This window comes from Triplophysa dalaica, chromosome 10, assembly GCF_015846415.1.
Source record: "Triplophysa dalaica isolate WHDGS20190420 chromosome 10, ASM1584641v1, whole genome shotgun sequence".
Classification (NCBI taxonomy): Eukaryota; Metazoa; Chordata; class Actinopteri; order Cypriniformes; family Nemacheilidae; genus Triplophysa; species Triplophysa dalaica.
The window spans coordinates 8,008,596-8,023,496 of record NC_079551.1 but is presented as its reverse complement, the minus strand read 5'-3'; the positions used below and the strand labels follow the sequence as shown (position 1 = coordinate 8,023,496).

The following is a 14,901-nucleotide window of genomic DNA, read 5'->3' as shown; positions in this document are numbered from 1 at the left end:
TTCGGCAAGTACATTACAAACAAATATAGATTCTTTTTCACAGTCCTCCTCCATCTCCCCCGACACGAGTATGTCATCTGCAAACTGAAGCACACACACTGTTGAAGGCAAATCACTCCTTTTGGCCAAAGTTCTGTGCACTGCTGCAGAAAAGACAGCGGGTGAGTCTACATAGCCCTGAGCAAGGCGTTTCCACGAATATTGTTGACCCTTAAATGTAAATGCTAACAAAGGCTGAGTATCTGGGTGTACAGGTACAGAGAAAAAGGCTGCACACAAATCAATTACTGTGAAATACTTGTGCGAATATGGCACTGAATTCATCACAGTCAATACATCAGGCACAATTGGTGCGAGTGGTATGATTAACTGGTTAACTGCTCTTAAATCTTGAGTTAATCTCCAAGTTTTCCCATCAGCTTTCATAACAGGATTAATTGGTGTGTTATATGGTGAGTGTGTTTGTTCGAGGACACCCTGCTTGACAAAATTTTCAATCAAATGTTGAATGCCTTGTTCCTTATCTTTAGACAAAGGGTATTGTTTAATGTAGACAGGTCTGTTTGTTTTAAGTTTAGCCCTATACGGTTCCATGTAAATGAAACAAGTGTCATCCCTGAACTGAGACCATAACAAAGGGTTAATCATGGAGTCTACCCGTGTAGACATGAGTTGCTTATCAGTCCACTTGTAGGCAGAGGATCGACGGATGCCTGTAAACTAGACAGAAAAGAAAAAAACAACTTTGTGATCAGTAAACTTAATATCCATGCCTAATTTATGCATCATATCACGACCTAAAAGATTTAGTGGAGCACCTGTGTTCTCATGTTTGCTCTGTGGTGTGTGCTGTTGTGTGTGCGTCTCACCAGCGCAACTGTCTGCACTCTCGTTTGTAATGGCCCCTCCTTCGCAATGAAAGCAGATTATTTCTGACTTCTTCCTTTGGCTAGGATGCGGCAATTGCGGATTTACAGACTTACAGTTTGTTCAATGTTCCTTTTTCCTGGATAGACTATAAACATGGCATTCTCTAAAGTCATATCATGCAAGTTTGAATTCGTTATTCTGATCAATCGCGCTTGCTTATGATTCATGTTATTTAACAGAGTGCTAAAAAACAGAGGCTTTATGTCATTATTTAATGCCAATTTAGAATCTTCAATCCATGCTTTCTTAAAACGCACAAATAATTGAGCAGCTGAGTCTCTCTTGCTGCCTGTTTCAAAAGATAAGACCTGTTGACTCCCTAGAAATTTATCAAGAAACACTCTTATCTCTCTAAAAAAATATTTCAACATTCGTATAAGTTTCCCAAACAACGCATGTGGGTTTGCAAAATGGACACATATTTTCCTTTTTCCAGCACGTACCCAAACCATTGAATTTTGAGGGTTTGTAGTTACATAAGGTTTATCAATTAACTTTTCCGGTTTTATCTCTTTTGGTTTTATCGACACTGATAGTGCAGAGGGAGAAGTCTGTGTCTGGCAAGGGTTTGTGTATCCCGGCGGCTTTTCTAATGGCCACCGGTTTTGATTTGCATACGCAATAATTTTTGTTTTTTCCGGACCTTGGTCCCAAACCTTTTTCATGTCTTTCCATACTGCATAAGCTTTATTCATGTATGGATAATCCCATGTTGGGTCTCCCAAACCTCCATTTGACATGCCCTTTGCCAGTAACATACACTCATCAGAAAATGAACCTTCCCTCGGATAGGGAATATAAATTTTCGGTTTTATTCCCTCCGACCATCCTGCGATATTGCTAACATATGGATCCGTATAAAATCCTTGATTATTTCTGTACATAAAGGCGACTGGCGTTTCGCCCGGCAGTGGCCTCGAAACAGAATTCCCCATCTTACTTTCAAACCCGGCGGTGATAAAACAGTACAGTACAGACAAAACAAAGAAAAACCCTTGTGTTCAATCGACCAACCGTTTCAACAGTGCTGCATATATTGTGATCAGAGGGGGACATTAAATTCACCGTCCCTTTCTGACACCAATATTTCAATACATGCAGTAACAGTGATATCAATAATATTTTCAATTTTAACTGTAAGAATGTTATCTTTTAGAATAAACATTAAACAGATTTTATTTTTTGTGAGTAACAAAGCCTCTACCTCAAAGCTAACACTTCGATCCCAAATTACAGTGTGATCAAGACTGCATTAACCATTCATATTCGTGCGTTAATAATTATTTTATTAATTACTGTTGCCAGCCTGGCTGTCACAACAATGGGAGAATCAACTCCCACTAACATGAATTTAAACACGCAAGAATCCTACAGGGTAAGCGTTAGATTTCTGTAAGTCGTAAAGAACTGTATAGAAAAACACTTACCCCTTTTAATGTAGGTCTGTGACCGATCGTCAGTGCGCCCCACAGGTCTTTGTTCTCTTTGGTTCAATGAGAGAAGAGTCTCCCCTCAGACGAGTCCCCAACTGTAAGAATGTAAACTTCTTATGTCCCCTTGTCTAAATAATAATCTACGGTTGAATAGTCTAATCGACGGAACACACAGAGTTTCAGGATCCTGGAGACAAAGTTTGACACAGACACAAGTGCTTGTTCAATCAGAGTCCAATGTTTATTGTTTTCGGACTAATATTTATAAGTTTGAACCAGGAGGTGTCATATAAAACCACCAAAACAGTGGAAAATCACCAGACTTTCTGTTTAGTCTATTCCTCATGAACAATCAGATATGATTACATATTTAATATTACAATAACACAACAATTGTCCCTAGGCATCATTAGGAACCTTGAGATGGAGAACAACAGCTACTTATATCAACATAAGACAGCATAAGACATGATACAACTGTCAACGAGGTTAAACAACAAGACAGTAAGGAGCAAATATTATGAATAGAAGTGAATAATAAAATAAAGGAATGAATACATATGATGAATATTGGTATAAACACAGATCCAGTATTTGTGGAGGACAGGACGAAATCCAGATTCTCACAGTTACATAAAAAAGCAGATTGGTCTCTTTGAAATATGAAACACAAGACCGATTAGTCCTAACTAATTGCTAGTCCGTGAGAATAGTTGTTGAGACTTTTTAGCTATACAACTGGCCCCCGATCAACACTCGGGCTTGAAACGTTTTTAGAGTGAATTTAAAGGGAATATTACTTTCATTCAAATTTGTGTTTTTGTTTGTTGAGTGTATTCTTCTTTTCTGTCCACTTCACAGTTTTATAATGCAGACACCAGGTGCTTTAAAGATAGACCTCAATAGAGTGTTGTGTGATGGACCACCCCTGAACATGTTGGAGGAAGTGATGGAACTCAACTGGCTTGATATCAGAAGCCAGCAGGTATGTTTAGTTGTGAGCCGTGTCAGATGTGCTTTACGTTCACATTTTTTATATATTCACTATACAATTCGTATTGTTTTTAGACGCAACCTTACACATTTAAAGTTCAGTTTGTGAATTCATTTTTGAGAGTTAGATCAATGCTTTGGTTGTCCGTTTATTTGATTAAAACATCTATTTCCCAGGGGAAGCATATATTGATTGAAAGAACCCTTCCCTCGCTTGCGTCTAATGCTGTGAAGAACAATGATTTCAACGCTCTTCTTGTCCTCCTAGAACACGTAATCTAACTCATTGTTAGATGAGTTAGAATATATAAGACATAAGAATATATAATATATATATATATAATACATAAGAATATATCTGAACCAACACAGCAAATAGTGAAATGTGTAATTGGCAACATTTTGCCTTTTCTTCTACATTTCTGACAATCGTTTGAAGGTGGATGTCAATTCAGGAGACTATAATGGACAAACACCTCTCCATACAGCCAGTGAATTGGGCAACTTGGACATGGCAATGTTCCTGCTGGGAAAAGGGGCTTCACCTGACTCTGTGAACAGCTCTGGAAAATGCCCATTACACTTGAATATTAAGAACAGGTAAATAAAAGCCTTTTTGGAATTTAAACAGGCTGTGAACTCAATGGGGCGGTTGCCCGGACAGGGTTTAAGTCTAGACTTAAAAAAAAAAATGTAAGAGCTGTCTAAAATAAAATTGCACTGACATATGTTAAAATACATCAGTGGAGTTGTTTTGTTTTAAAAAGCACACAAGTCATGTTTTTAAAAACTACCTTAATGTCCTAAATTACCTAAGGCCTATAGTCCCGGTTTAAAATAACCCCTATCTGGGAAACCAGCCCAAGAAGTTTTTTTAGCTAAATTGACATTCACTAGCCATTCATTCATTTATTGCCATGTTCAAATAGAGATGCTCAATTGACCTTATATGTAGCTGTGATGGACTGGCAACCTAAACAGGTGCATGGAGATAAAAAGTTAAATTACTAAAAATAGTTCTTCTATGACATGCTCCCGGATTTATCAGGTATAGACTGCTGTGTCTTGTAGGCATTTTAGAGTTATCAAGCTTCTGCGGTTGAGAGGGTTCACTTTGAAACTACACCCAGTGAGAATTGCCATTGAAATGATCCAGTAAGCAGTAATTTGGTCAATTCTTTCATTTTTTCCACTTACATATGTATATAAGCAACAAGTATTTTTCCCCAAATTGCACACATTTTCTATAACACATACATATCTATGAGTCATAAATGGTTTTGTTTCAACTGTCCCTCTACAGAACAGTACGCAAGAGAGATCATGCGCTACTTCATGCCTGGTTTCTGTCAGGGGTGGACATGGACACCACTGACTACAATGGCTGGACAGCAATGAAGGAGGCTGTTCAGTTGGGGGACAAAACCATGATCTCCAAACTAGTGGACTACAGAACCACGCCATTGGTATAAAAACTTTCTTATTGAACAATATTAGAAGTGGACATTTAAAATGATCTTCATGCTATTTTCTATAGTACAAATAAAGAAGCTGTTTTACCGTTTTCTCTGAAAATTACAACTGTATTCTTTTCTTATGTGATAATTACTGCAGAGCCTCGGCAGTTTGTTATGTATATGTTACTTCGTGCAAAAAAATATATATATATATAAAACTGTTTGTGTTCAATTTTCTTGTGTTCAAGAAAGAAAGTTCTAAGGATGTGTAAATGATGAAAGACATTTTGTTTCATTTTGTTGTGAACTTTTTCTTAACTCATGCACACTTTTCCTTTCTCTTGCAGTCCTCTGTGCCCGTGTAAAGGAGGAGAAGAGTCTCGCTGTAATCTTTCCCCTTCTGCAGACTCTCTGCCCTGTACTGTAGATAAACATGTAAATATTTCTGTTCTGTTATTTTTTCTTTTGTCAATAAGATTTGTGTTTTATCAGCGTTATAAATGTGTTTTAATAAACTAACATTGAATATCATTTTGTCTTGCATTTCATCATTGTTTTATACTTCATAGTTGTATTGCTTACTGTCGACTACTGCAAGACTCATTATGCACGTAAAAAAAGACTTTGTAAGATATATACTTACCAGACATCAGCAAGGTAATGACAAATCAACAAAGAAATGTCATCATCCCTTATTTCAAAATCCCTCAAACTGTTGCTCATGATTCCCGTTTAAGTATCCGGCTTCTCTAAGGTCTGCAAATAACTCCATCCAGAACTGAGACCTATAGAAATTGATACAAATTGTAGTTATACTTTTAAGCATATACACATATGTTTGAATAATAAAATCAAAGGTTAGTCGTAATGAAATTTATGGTCTGCATCTTTTGGTCATTTTCTTTTCAGGAATAACTACTTTTCCTGGCGGGCTGTATTTGTTTTACATTTTGTATTGATCTTTATTGTGTTTGAGTTTATCATAACCTTCTGCGTGCCACATATAGTTAGGTCCCATGGAGTGGTACGTTCTTCTTGTAAACCTTCTGCGTGTTCTGCTCTCACACCCTCGAGGATTAAGCTCCCGGTGCAAATTCATCACATCATCTCTCTTCACTCGAAAATTGTACTTCTGTTTAAGTACCTGCCACATCGTGCGGTATCCAAATAGTTGTCCAGGTCCACGAAGTTCCAATCTGATGGCGTTACTCACGGAGTTTGGAGAGGAATAATCCTTTCTGCGGTACAACCCGGCTTCGTTCAGTTTACTTTTAAGAGTCCTCAAGCTGATGTTTACACCGTGTAGACTTGACATCATGTCCACGATTACAGCGTACGAGTGGCCCTCGTTAATATATTGAGCACATTGATGCAGTGTGTCTGGTGTTTCCGTCTGGTCCGCGTTCTTTAGAAACTCCAAACACCGACCACACGTAAAGCAAAACCGCGTTAAGCTGCTCACGTGTTTGCCACAAAACGGGCAAAACATCCCTCGGCCGCAGTCCATGTTCTGTCACCATAAAGTTTATTTACGCCATTTACTCCACAACCACAACACGAATTTACCGCGCTCACCAAAAACAACACCTTTTACCGCGTCACTTCCGGTGTGTGGTACATTCCCTTTCCGTGAAGAATCTGTCATTGTAAATTTGTTTCGGGACTGGTGAAAGTGTTTTGCGTCTTGTTAATTTGTTTTCTAAAATGTAAATTTGTTTCGTCCTTGGTAAAAGTGTTTTTCCCATGTAATTGTGTTTTATGATAGGTAAAAATGTTTTCCAAAATGTAAATTTGTCTCGAGCTTCGTAAAAGTGTTTCACACTTCGTAATGTTGTTTCGCACTTTCCGGCCACCGTAAATATAGAATGAAACAATTAATTGATTCAAAACGTTTTGTCGGTATTTGCAATATACGTCCTTCAACGTTAGCACGTTTAGCGTTATTGTCATTGTTCATGTGTAAACTGAATGCTGGTCATAATATAAATCGTGCTATAAAATCTGTATTTTTAAATCACAAATGTACATTTTAAATTCATAATTTTCAACCCGACAATTTTAGTCAGGAAACGAACACAAATACCCGAAGAACTACAAGACATGTCAAATCTTACATGTATGTGATGATCCCCCTCAGGTTTTTTGGCGGGTTTGCTCGATGTGTCCTTGTGTAACGTGATTCGTATTTCGCTGTTTTATGAGTGCGTTACCGCCACTTACTGGTCAAATTAAAACAATGTAATCGTTCAAATATTTAGACAAATTTCTGTTTAAATTCGAATTACATTTGACTCTATTCTCTAGTCTTGTATTTTGATGCAGGATCTAAAGCAAAGTGTCGAAACAAGAGGTCGAATCTCAGGTTTGCTCCGTCTACTCGACAAATCTCTCGACCAATCAGAGAAATGTGTTCTTAGTGCTGTCATTCAGAACCGTAGCCAATGGACTGGCCTGACGGCGTAGCTCCGCCCACCGTGATAAATAGACTCGACGGGTTAATTGTTATACAAATATTTTATTTATTAAAGTGTTGTTGTTTTATAGCTTTTAATGTCAGTACAAACAATATTATAATAACAAAAATCCTGGAAAAAATAAGTTCATGATACTTGACAAGCTTGATTGATAGTTGTGTTAGCCAATTAGAAGTTCTCGGCTATTCTTTAGACGGTTTGTTTGTGTTAAATCCAGCCTGAAAATCTGCTAAAAATTCTCAATTAAATCTCAGCACGTCTTCTATACATCTAATACGAAAACAATTTCCCTTTAGATGGATACAAATTAAAGTCGATATACGGTGACTTTGTCAGACGATGTTGCAGTATAAATCAGGATAACAAGTGTTTAAAAAGTGACTCATTGTTAACACGTAGTACCATGGGTAGTGTGTGTTTATAATTGTTTCCTGTCTTCACAACAGAGACAAAAAATATATAAATGGAAAAAAGCTTTATTGTTCACTTGTATTACAGTATGTGACTGTTCAGCTCAGTTATAATATGACTGCAAGTCTGAATGATAAACCTATGAACCTAATGCATATTGTTGCTTCGTGTGGTAGTTAGTACAATTTTGACTATTATTTGTGTCCCCTTCAAAAATTGCTCCTGAGAAATTTTATGTGTATTGCCCCCCCCCCCCCCTACTGTTAAATGAGATTTACGCCCATGGGTACATCCTTTGTATAAAGTTTTGACGCATTTAAAAAAACTCTTCTATCATCTAAAATATACTCCTTATAGTCTACCATATCAAGTATCAATCTAATATTATTACTGATGTGCCTGCCTTACATGAATGCAGACTGTTCCTCGTCAATAATGCTTTTTGGCATGTGGCCTCTACTTTGTCCACTAGATGGTGCCATTACACCGCAATGACTGGGTTTTCCCTCACAAAACATGACGCCCTCATGTCTTTCCAAACCAGTTTGCCTTTCTTTCTATGGAAGCATATGTGGTGCAAAATTCAATTTGTAATGTAATATGCAAAATGGCAATGCAGTATGTAAATTGACAATGCAATTGTGTATCTAAATACATATTTCAAATAACGTATGTGCAACATTAGGTGCAAAATGAAAATAAAAATTCAATTATATAAATTACATTTGTCAGTTCCTACAGTAGTTTTAATAAGTTATTTAAATGGATATTTTTAAAGCTCTTGAAGTTGCAAAATTAAAATGAAAATGCATTCCCGGATTGATTATACATATTTAAGATAGTCAAGCAAAATTGTAGCAAAAAGTAAATTCTAATATCATTTTCCCTTAATGCATTTTCATTAACAGGTTGAACATTTGGGACTGCATTTTCATTTACACACAGCGCGTTGAGTGGTGCAAAATTCAATGTGGACTTGAAAAGGAATTTCGAGCTGACCACGCCCCCACAATGTTATGTTGAGGAAACAATAGCACATGTGATTCTTGAGTACAGTAAGCATGAAAAAGAAAGGATTAATATGATGAAGAAATGAGGAAAGTAGAAATCATGAAGCACATTAATAAAATGCTCAAGTGAGGTAAACAATAAAGCTTTCTTTGAATTTATTAGGGAGGCAGATAGGGTTAATAAACAAAATATAGAACTCTGTTCAACACTCCGGAGCAGGAGGTGGCGGTAATGCGCCTATTACGAGGTAACGCTTACATTTTTAAAAATATGATTATTTTATATGCTTTTAGTCAAGTTAAAGACTTGATAGTGTTTAATGTTCACTTCTCTTAGATATTTAGAAGAGTTTGACATATTTTTCAGTTTTGTGGTAACCACTGTTTAGAAGATAGGTGCATGTGATTAGTGTCTGCGAAGCTCATGTGTTTTTTACCAATGAGCGTAGTCTGTGCATACAGTTCTGAGATCAGTCTCCTCTTGCTCATTTTGTGTTGCACAAGTCAAGGTGTTTGATTTATGCATTTTTAGAATAATATTTATGTGAACTATACTAAATTTTAATTTAGCTATATAGTATTCAAAATTTAGTATTTCAAACTTGTCCGGGTTTACAGTGCAATAAATCCAATGGAAATTCTTAAATTGGTAATAATAGTTAATTCTGAGTACTCCACACTAAGTCAAGAGTAGATCTGAACAATTTTTTTTAGTTACTTGAACTCAACAATACCATTTCACTTTACATAGTTCTTTTAAGTCAATCGGTTTGCATGCTTTTTTAAGTAAGATCAACTAATTAGATTTTACAGTGTACTTTGAGAAATGCCTAAATTTGATGTGCCTTGTGATACAACTCATTACGTATACTGTATTTTTATGCAAATGATAGGGTAAAACCAGGGAAACACTTTTGACAGGATAGAGGCCCTCATTTATCAAAGGTTCCTTGAATTGAATTTGTCCTCCCACTACATTTATAAAACCATTTGTTACTACTTGCCGTAATGTTTGTCAGTTTGTCATTTTTTGACATCTGCTGGTCAAGATAGTGAACAATATAAATATATTTGTTGAGCGGTGATGTGACGTGTACACACGGGCTGGGTTCAGCCATGTTTTTTAAACGGAAACAGTGGTGCGATCGAACACCCTGTTTTGATGACTTTTATAAATAAAACCCATAGATATAATTAACTAGATGCCGCATTAACATCTTTTTGGATTGGCAGTAGATCGTCCGCCGTATTGGAATGGTGCAAGCCGAGTCTCTCGAAATCGGTCCCGGCCGCATCACCGGCCGACAGCTCATCCCCCCTTGGCCGGCCCCCTCCCATTCCACGGACTTCTTAACTGTTGTTTCCCGCTACCAGCTCTCCACACCTCACCAGGTTCCAGCACACATGGGAGTAAAGGGAAATAAGGTTGTGGATAAAATAGCAAAACAAGCTTTACAAAGAGAAACAATATTCACGTTCAATTAAGTATATCAGAAATGAAGATTGGAATTTGAAATAAAGTACACTTCCAAGTACACTTCAAGGTGTATTGTTTGTAAACTACTAGTTGAAGTATTTTTATGAACGTACTATTTAGATATTATTTTGCACTTGAAATACTTGTAGCATACCTCTAACCGTAGTGTTCATGTTCAGATGACTCAAAATCATACAACTGAAATTTAGCTCTTTCTTCTAAAGAACAATTCACAAAGCAGCGTTTGTGAGTCTTTAAGCACTTGATAGGCATTACATTTCAGAATAAATAAAATTGTGCCCTCACTTAGAATCTGATTGTCCGAGCTTCACTTTTTAAAGAACTGATAAACAGACCAGGAGTGCTTTTTTATGTTCTATACATCCATTACTTGAATTAAACAAACTGACACAACTTTGAGAGGGTCTGGTAGATTTTATGTTATAAGCCAGTATGCAACACACAATACTTACCATCTATCCTTCCACTTGTTTCAGAACCCAACTTCTGCAAATGAAAGAGAAAAGGAGTCTATATAATCCATAAAGTATGGAGTAATACTAAAAGCTATCTATAAATCACACATTTTCAAAAGACAAAATTTACATTACCATTACATATCACTAGTTCAGGAATTCATGTGTTAATCTCCATACTAGTCTATATTATACTCATAACAACATTAAATCTTCTACAAATAATATAAACAATAAATAGTTGCTTGTTTGCTAATCAGAATTCAACACGTGGAGAAATTAAAATAGAGAACTAACACAAAATGTTAACTTAGAACTCACTAAACATGACTGTTATGTCATTGAACAATGAAATAAAGCAATTCAGCAATAACAATATGCTAGAAAAGCATCAACATACCTCACCATGCTTCTTCACTTTCATTCCCTTCGGTAATGTTCAGATGGACTCTACCTACAAGCTGAACTGTGTAACTGCGCACGTGCACCAATATACACAAGGAACTTACACTTGTAAGTACATTTAATAAATTAGCATGTTGATTTTAATCGCATTCTATAATTCAGAGTTGTCATTGCTTAGTTAAACTAAATAAAGAAAAAAATTAAATGCAGTTAATTTTTTTAAGAAAGCATTGAAGTTGCAGACATTTGTTTTTATTTATTCCAAACCAAGTAATACTTGGTACTGTGTAAACTATATGTAAATTATTTATAAGACATCAGAAGATTATGAAGTATGTAAAACTCTGAAGTAAATAAACTTAACTTACTGTGAAAATAATTGGCACACATTTGCTTAAGTGTTTTTAGTTGGTTGCCATGGTGTTGCAAAGGCGAGACAAGTTATGCACCAAAGTTTTGTCCAGAAAAACAACTGAATAATAAGAAGAGCACTACTAACTTTGAGAAAAATGTATTTGATAGGCTACTCAAGCAAAAAAATTGACACAAGTACAAGCCATGTAGGCTTTACTTAGAAGTCAAAAGATTAGGTACAAGAATAGGCCAAATATATAACAATGGTCTTAGGAAATCTCAAATAAATTCTTGTTAATTTTTAACTCTACGATGTCCGAAGTTTAGCCAGTAGATAATAGGTAATGGTAACTCTATTTTTCTTCATGAGTCGCCATTGATCTGGTTTAGTCAGTACTCACAGAAATGGCACAAGAAGAATACAAGGTGCTTGGTGATAAACTCTTCACATACAAAAAAAATGGTTTTACCTTTGAAAGGCTTTCATATCAATTCGGTAGAATATGTGGACAGTTTGAGGGATTTGAAATAAGGGATGATGACGTCTTTCTCATTAACTTCCCGAAATCTGGTAAGTCTATCATTTACTTGTTTCACAAGGCAAAAGTGACTCTTAGTAGTTGTCCTTACAAAATAAACCAAAGAACGCAAGAAAAAGCAGGCAAAAGAAAAATGGCTTTAAAATGTTGTTTGATGTAGCAATCTCTAAATGTTCTGTTTCGTTTTACTTCTAGCAAAAATCTAATTTGACTGAATCGATAAAATTTCAGACAATAAGTGTGTTTAGAAGGAACAGTGCATCCAAATCTCACACTTTCCTTTTTCCACAAAAACAGTCATTTTAAACTTGCTTTAGTCCCACTCGCAAATCTCTTTTGCATACTTTTAAAAATGTTCAACTTTAGTCCTAATAAAACATTCTTGCATTGCAACTTTCTTTAAAGAGTAGTTCTGTCCCAAATGTATGTTATGTTTGCCTGTATTACGCTCTTTCAGGAACAATATGGAGCCAGAGAATCATGACTTTATGTATGAGAATGGTTTGTTGGGAAAAGAAGGCGAAACCACGTACGAGCAGATGACCTGGCTGGAGCTTCTCCAAAAGGGGAAAGATTACAACGCACGTCCATCCCCGAGACTCATCTCCTCCCATTTACATGAGCACTTGGTGCCTAATGGACTGCCAACAAAAATGAAAAGTGTTGTATGCGTTACAGATATAATTCACCAATGAAATGTCTTTCATGATTTACTTCCTTTTCTTCATTTAAGACCATCTACATTATAAGAAACCCGAAGGATGTCATGGTGTCCTATATTCATTTTTCCAAAAACATGAAGACCCTGATTCTTCCAGAACTTAGACGAGATGCTGGAAAAGTTTTTCACAGGATGGAGTGAGAAAACATTACTAAACCAATAACCTTTCATATGTAAAAATGTCATTTCAACACAAATCTGGGCAAATAAATGTATACTATGGGGTGAAAGCATACGCAAACTAAAACACAAGCAGTATAAATTATGTTCTGTTTGGTTTGTAGCGGTCGGTGGATGTTGGTTTGATCACATCAAAGGATGGATCTCAAATAAAGACAAATACAACATCCTGATCCTGACTTAAGAAGAGATGATCAAGGTGAGAAATGTTTCTTTTGCACTCGCTGTGATCTTTTCCCTTCTGCAGACTCTCTGCCCTGTACTGTAGATAACATGTAAATAGTTCTGTTCTTTTTTCTGTTCTTTTTTCATATACTAAAAAATATATTTTTTTTGTTACCTTTATATATGTGTTTGAATAAACTTTATAAACTAACATGCGATATCATTGTGCGATATCATTCTCATCATTGTTTTATACTTCATAGTTTTATTGCTTACTGTCGACTACAGCAGGAGTCATTTTGCACTTAAAAAAAGACTTTGTAAGTTATAAACTTACCAGACATCAGCAAGGTAATGACAAATCAACAAAGACACATGTCAAATCCTTCATTGTGAATGACGGTCAATGAGTTCTTCCAATCTCTAACAGTTCCAGTAACACAGTATGTTGTGAAAGTTACGTTAACACAACATCACACATTTACACTTGAATAGAATTTAAAGTCGAACTTGTAAATACACAAACTACTTTTGTTATCTCTTCATTTATTCCTTTAACTGAAAAAACAGCTGCATCTTTGTAACATTTATGTCTTTTGCATTAAAAAGGATAAGCAATCTCATTTAAATGTCCAGTGTGTAGATTGTGGAGGATCTATTGACCGGAATGCAATATAATATACATAACTACAGTATGTCTTAAGAGGTTTATAAAGACCTTACATAATGAAGCGTTATGTTTTTATCGTCTTAGAATGAGCTTATCTACATACACTACTGTCCCCTCACATGGAATTCGTCATGCTCGTTTCTTTTGGACTTCAGTGTTTGGAGACGTGAATTGACGTAAAGCTTGGCGACAGTGGATACTTTTTATTGATGAGTAAAAGAAGTGTCCATTAAAATAGTGCATTGGATGTATACAGCTAAACATGTGCTGGAAAGTTTTAAACTGAATATTCACTACTCTTGTTGTTTTTTGTCATATTGAATAAGAAACCATATAGTTTTCCATGGCATTCACACAAAATGTTTTGGGTTAATGTGGAACGTTTTATTATGAAGAGTTAAACCATTGCTTTACAGCTGACGGGATTTGACATATTGCTGTACTTTAATGATCAAGGTTTGGATAAAGATGAAATATATCTTAAACAATTCGTTAATTTTACAGGAAATTTTAACATTCCTGAAATGAAATGATTGTTTATTTTAATATTTCACAAAATTGTACAACTAGAAAAGCAATCAGAGCTTTTAAAATTACGAACAAATATGCTATTGTTGATTAACCCTATTCTTTTATTATTTATTTTATTTTTCTCTCTCTTTTTTGCTCCAAGTAATCAGACTCCGGCTTATATAATGTGAATGTTTCTCTTTGTATTCACGATATGGCATTAATAAAAGCAACAACGACATCAAAAATACATTCATTGGCTTCTGTTCTTCCTAAATTCGCAGCTGTTTAGCAGTAATTTCTGACACGACAACAGTTTGCATCATGTTTATAAGACATGTTTCTGAACTGGATTAAAGGTATATTTCATGAGGTAAGTTAGGTTAAGATATTTGTTTTTACAGCCAAGCTATAGTTTACGTCACACAGAACGTGAGCTTTCTGTTCACAATGCAGGTTACATTACGATGGACAATTGGTTGTGTGCTGTATTCATCCAAAACTACTGAAAATGACAAAAAGAGAAATGTTTGTGACAACGCAGGACATTATATGACAACAATATATATTTGAAGATGTAAGTGTTAAAAACCATTCCAAAAAACGTACATAAAATCTGATCTGATCATCCGGGCTTGAAAAGTTTATGCAATGAATGTCAAGGGAAGACATCTTTAATTCACAATGTGTTGTTTG

The 14,901-nt window shown here is 35.7% G+C and overlaps 1 protein-coding gene and 1 pseudogene across 2 annotated transcripts; both read left to right on the top strand.

Annotated features, from left to right (window-relative positions):
• Nucleotides 1–3,230: 3,230 nt before the first annotated feature.
• Nucleotides 3,231–5,444, top strand: LOC130429779 (60 kDa lysophospholipase-like). 2 transcript variants are annotated; one of them, XM_056758559.1, is made up of 5 exons: nucleotides 3,231–3,348; nucleotides 3,796–3,956; nucleotides 4,428–4,511; nucleotides 4,660–4,822; nucleotides 5,161–5,444. In XM_056758559.1, the coding sequence occupies exons 1-5, from the start codon at nucleotides 3,232–3,234 to the stop codon at nucleotides 5,176–5,178; spliced, it is 543 nt and encodes a 180-aa protein (XP_056614537.1). In that variant the 5' UTR covers nucleotide 3,231; the 3' UTR covers nucleotides 5,179–5,444. The 2 variants fall into 2 exon arrangements, with proteins under 2 accessions (XP_056614537.1, XP_056614538.1); XM_056758560.1 differs by lacking the exon at nucleotides 4,428–4,511.
• A 5,943-nt stretch (nucleotides 5,445–11,387) lies between these two features.
• The window catches only part of LOC130429774 (amine sulfotransferase-like), a 3,988-nt pseudogene continuing 474 nt past the window's right edge, over nucleotides 11,388–14,901 (top strand).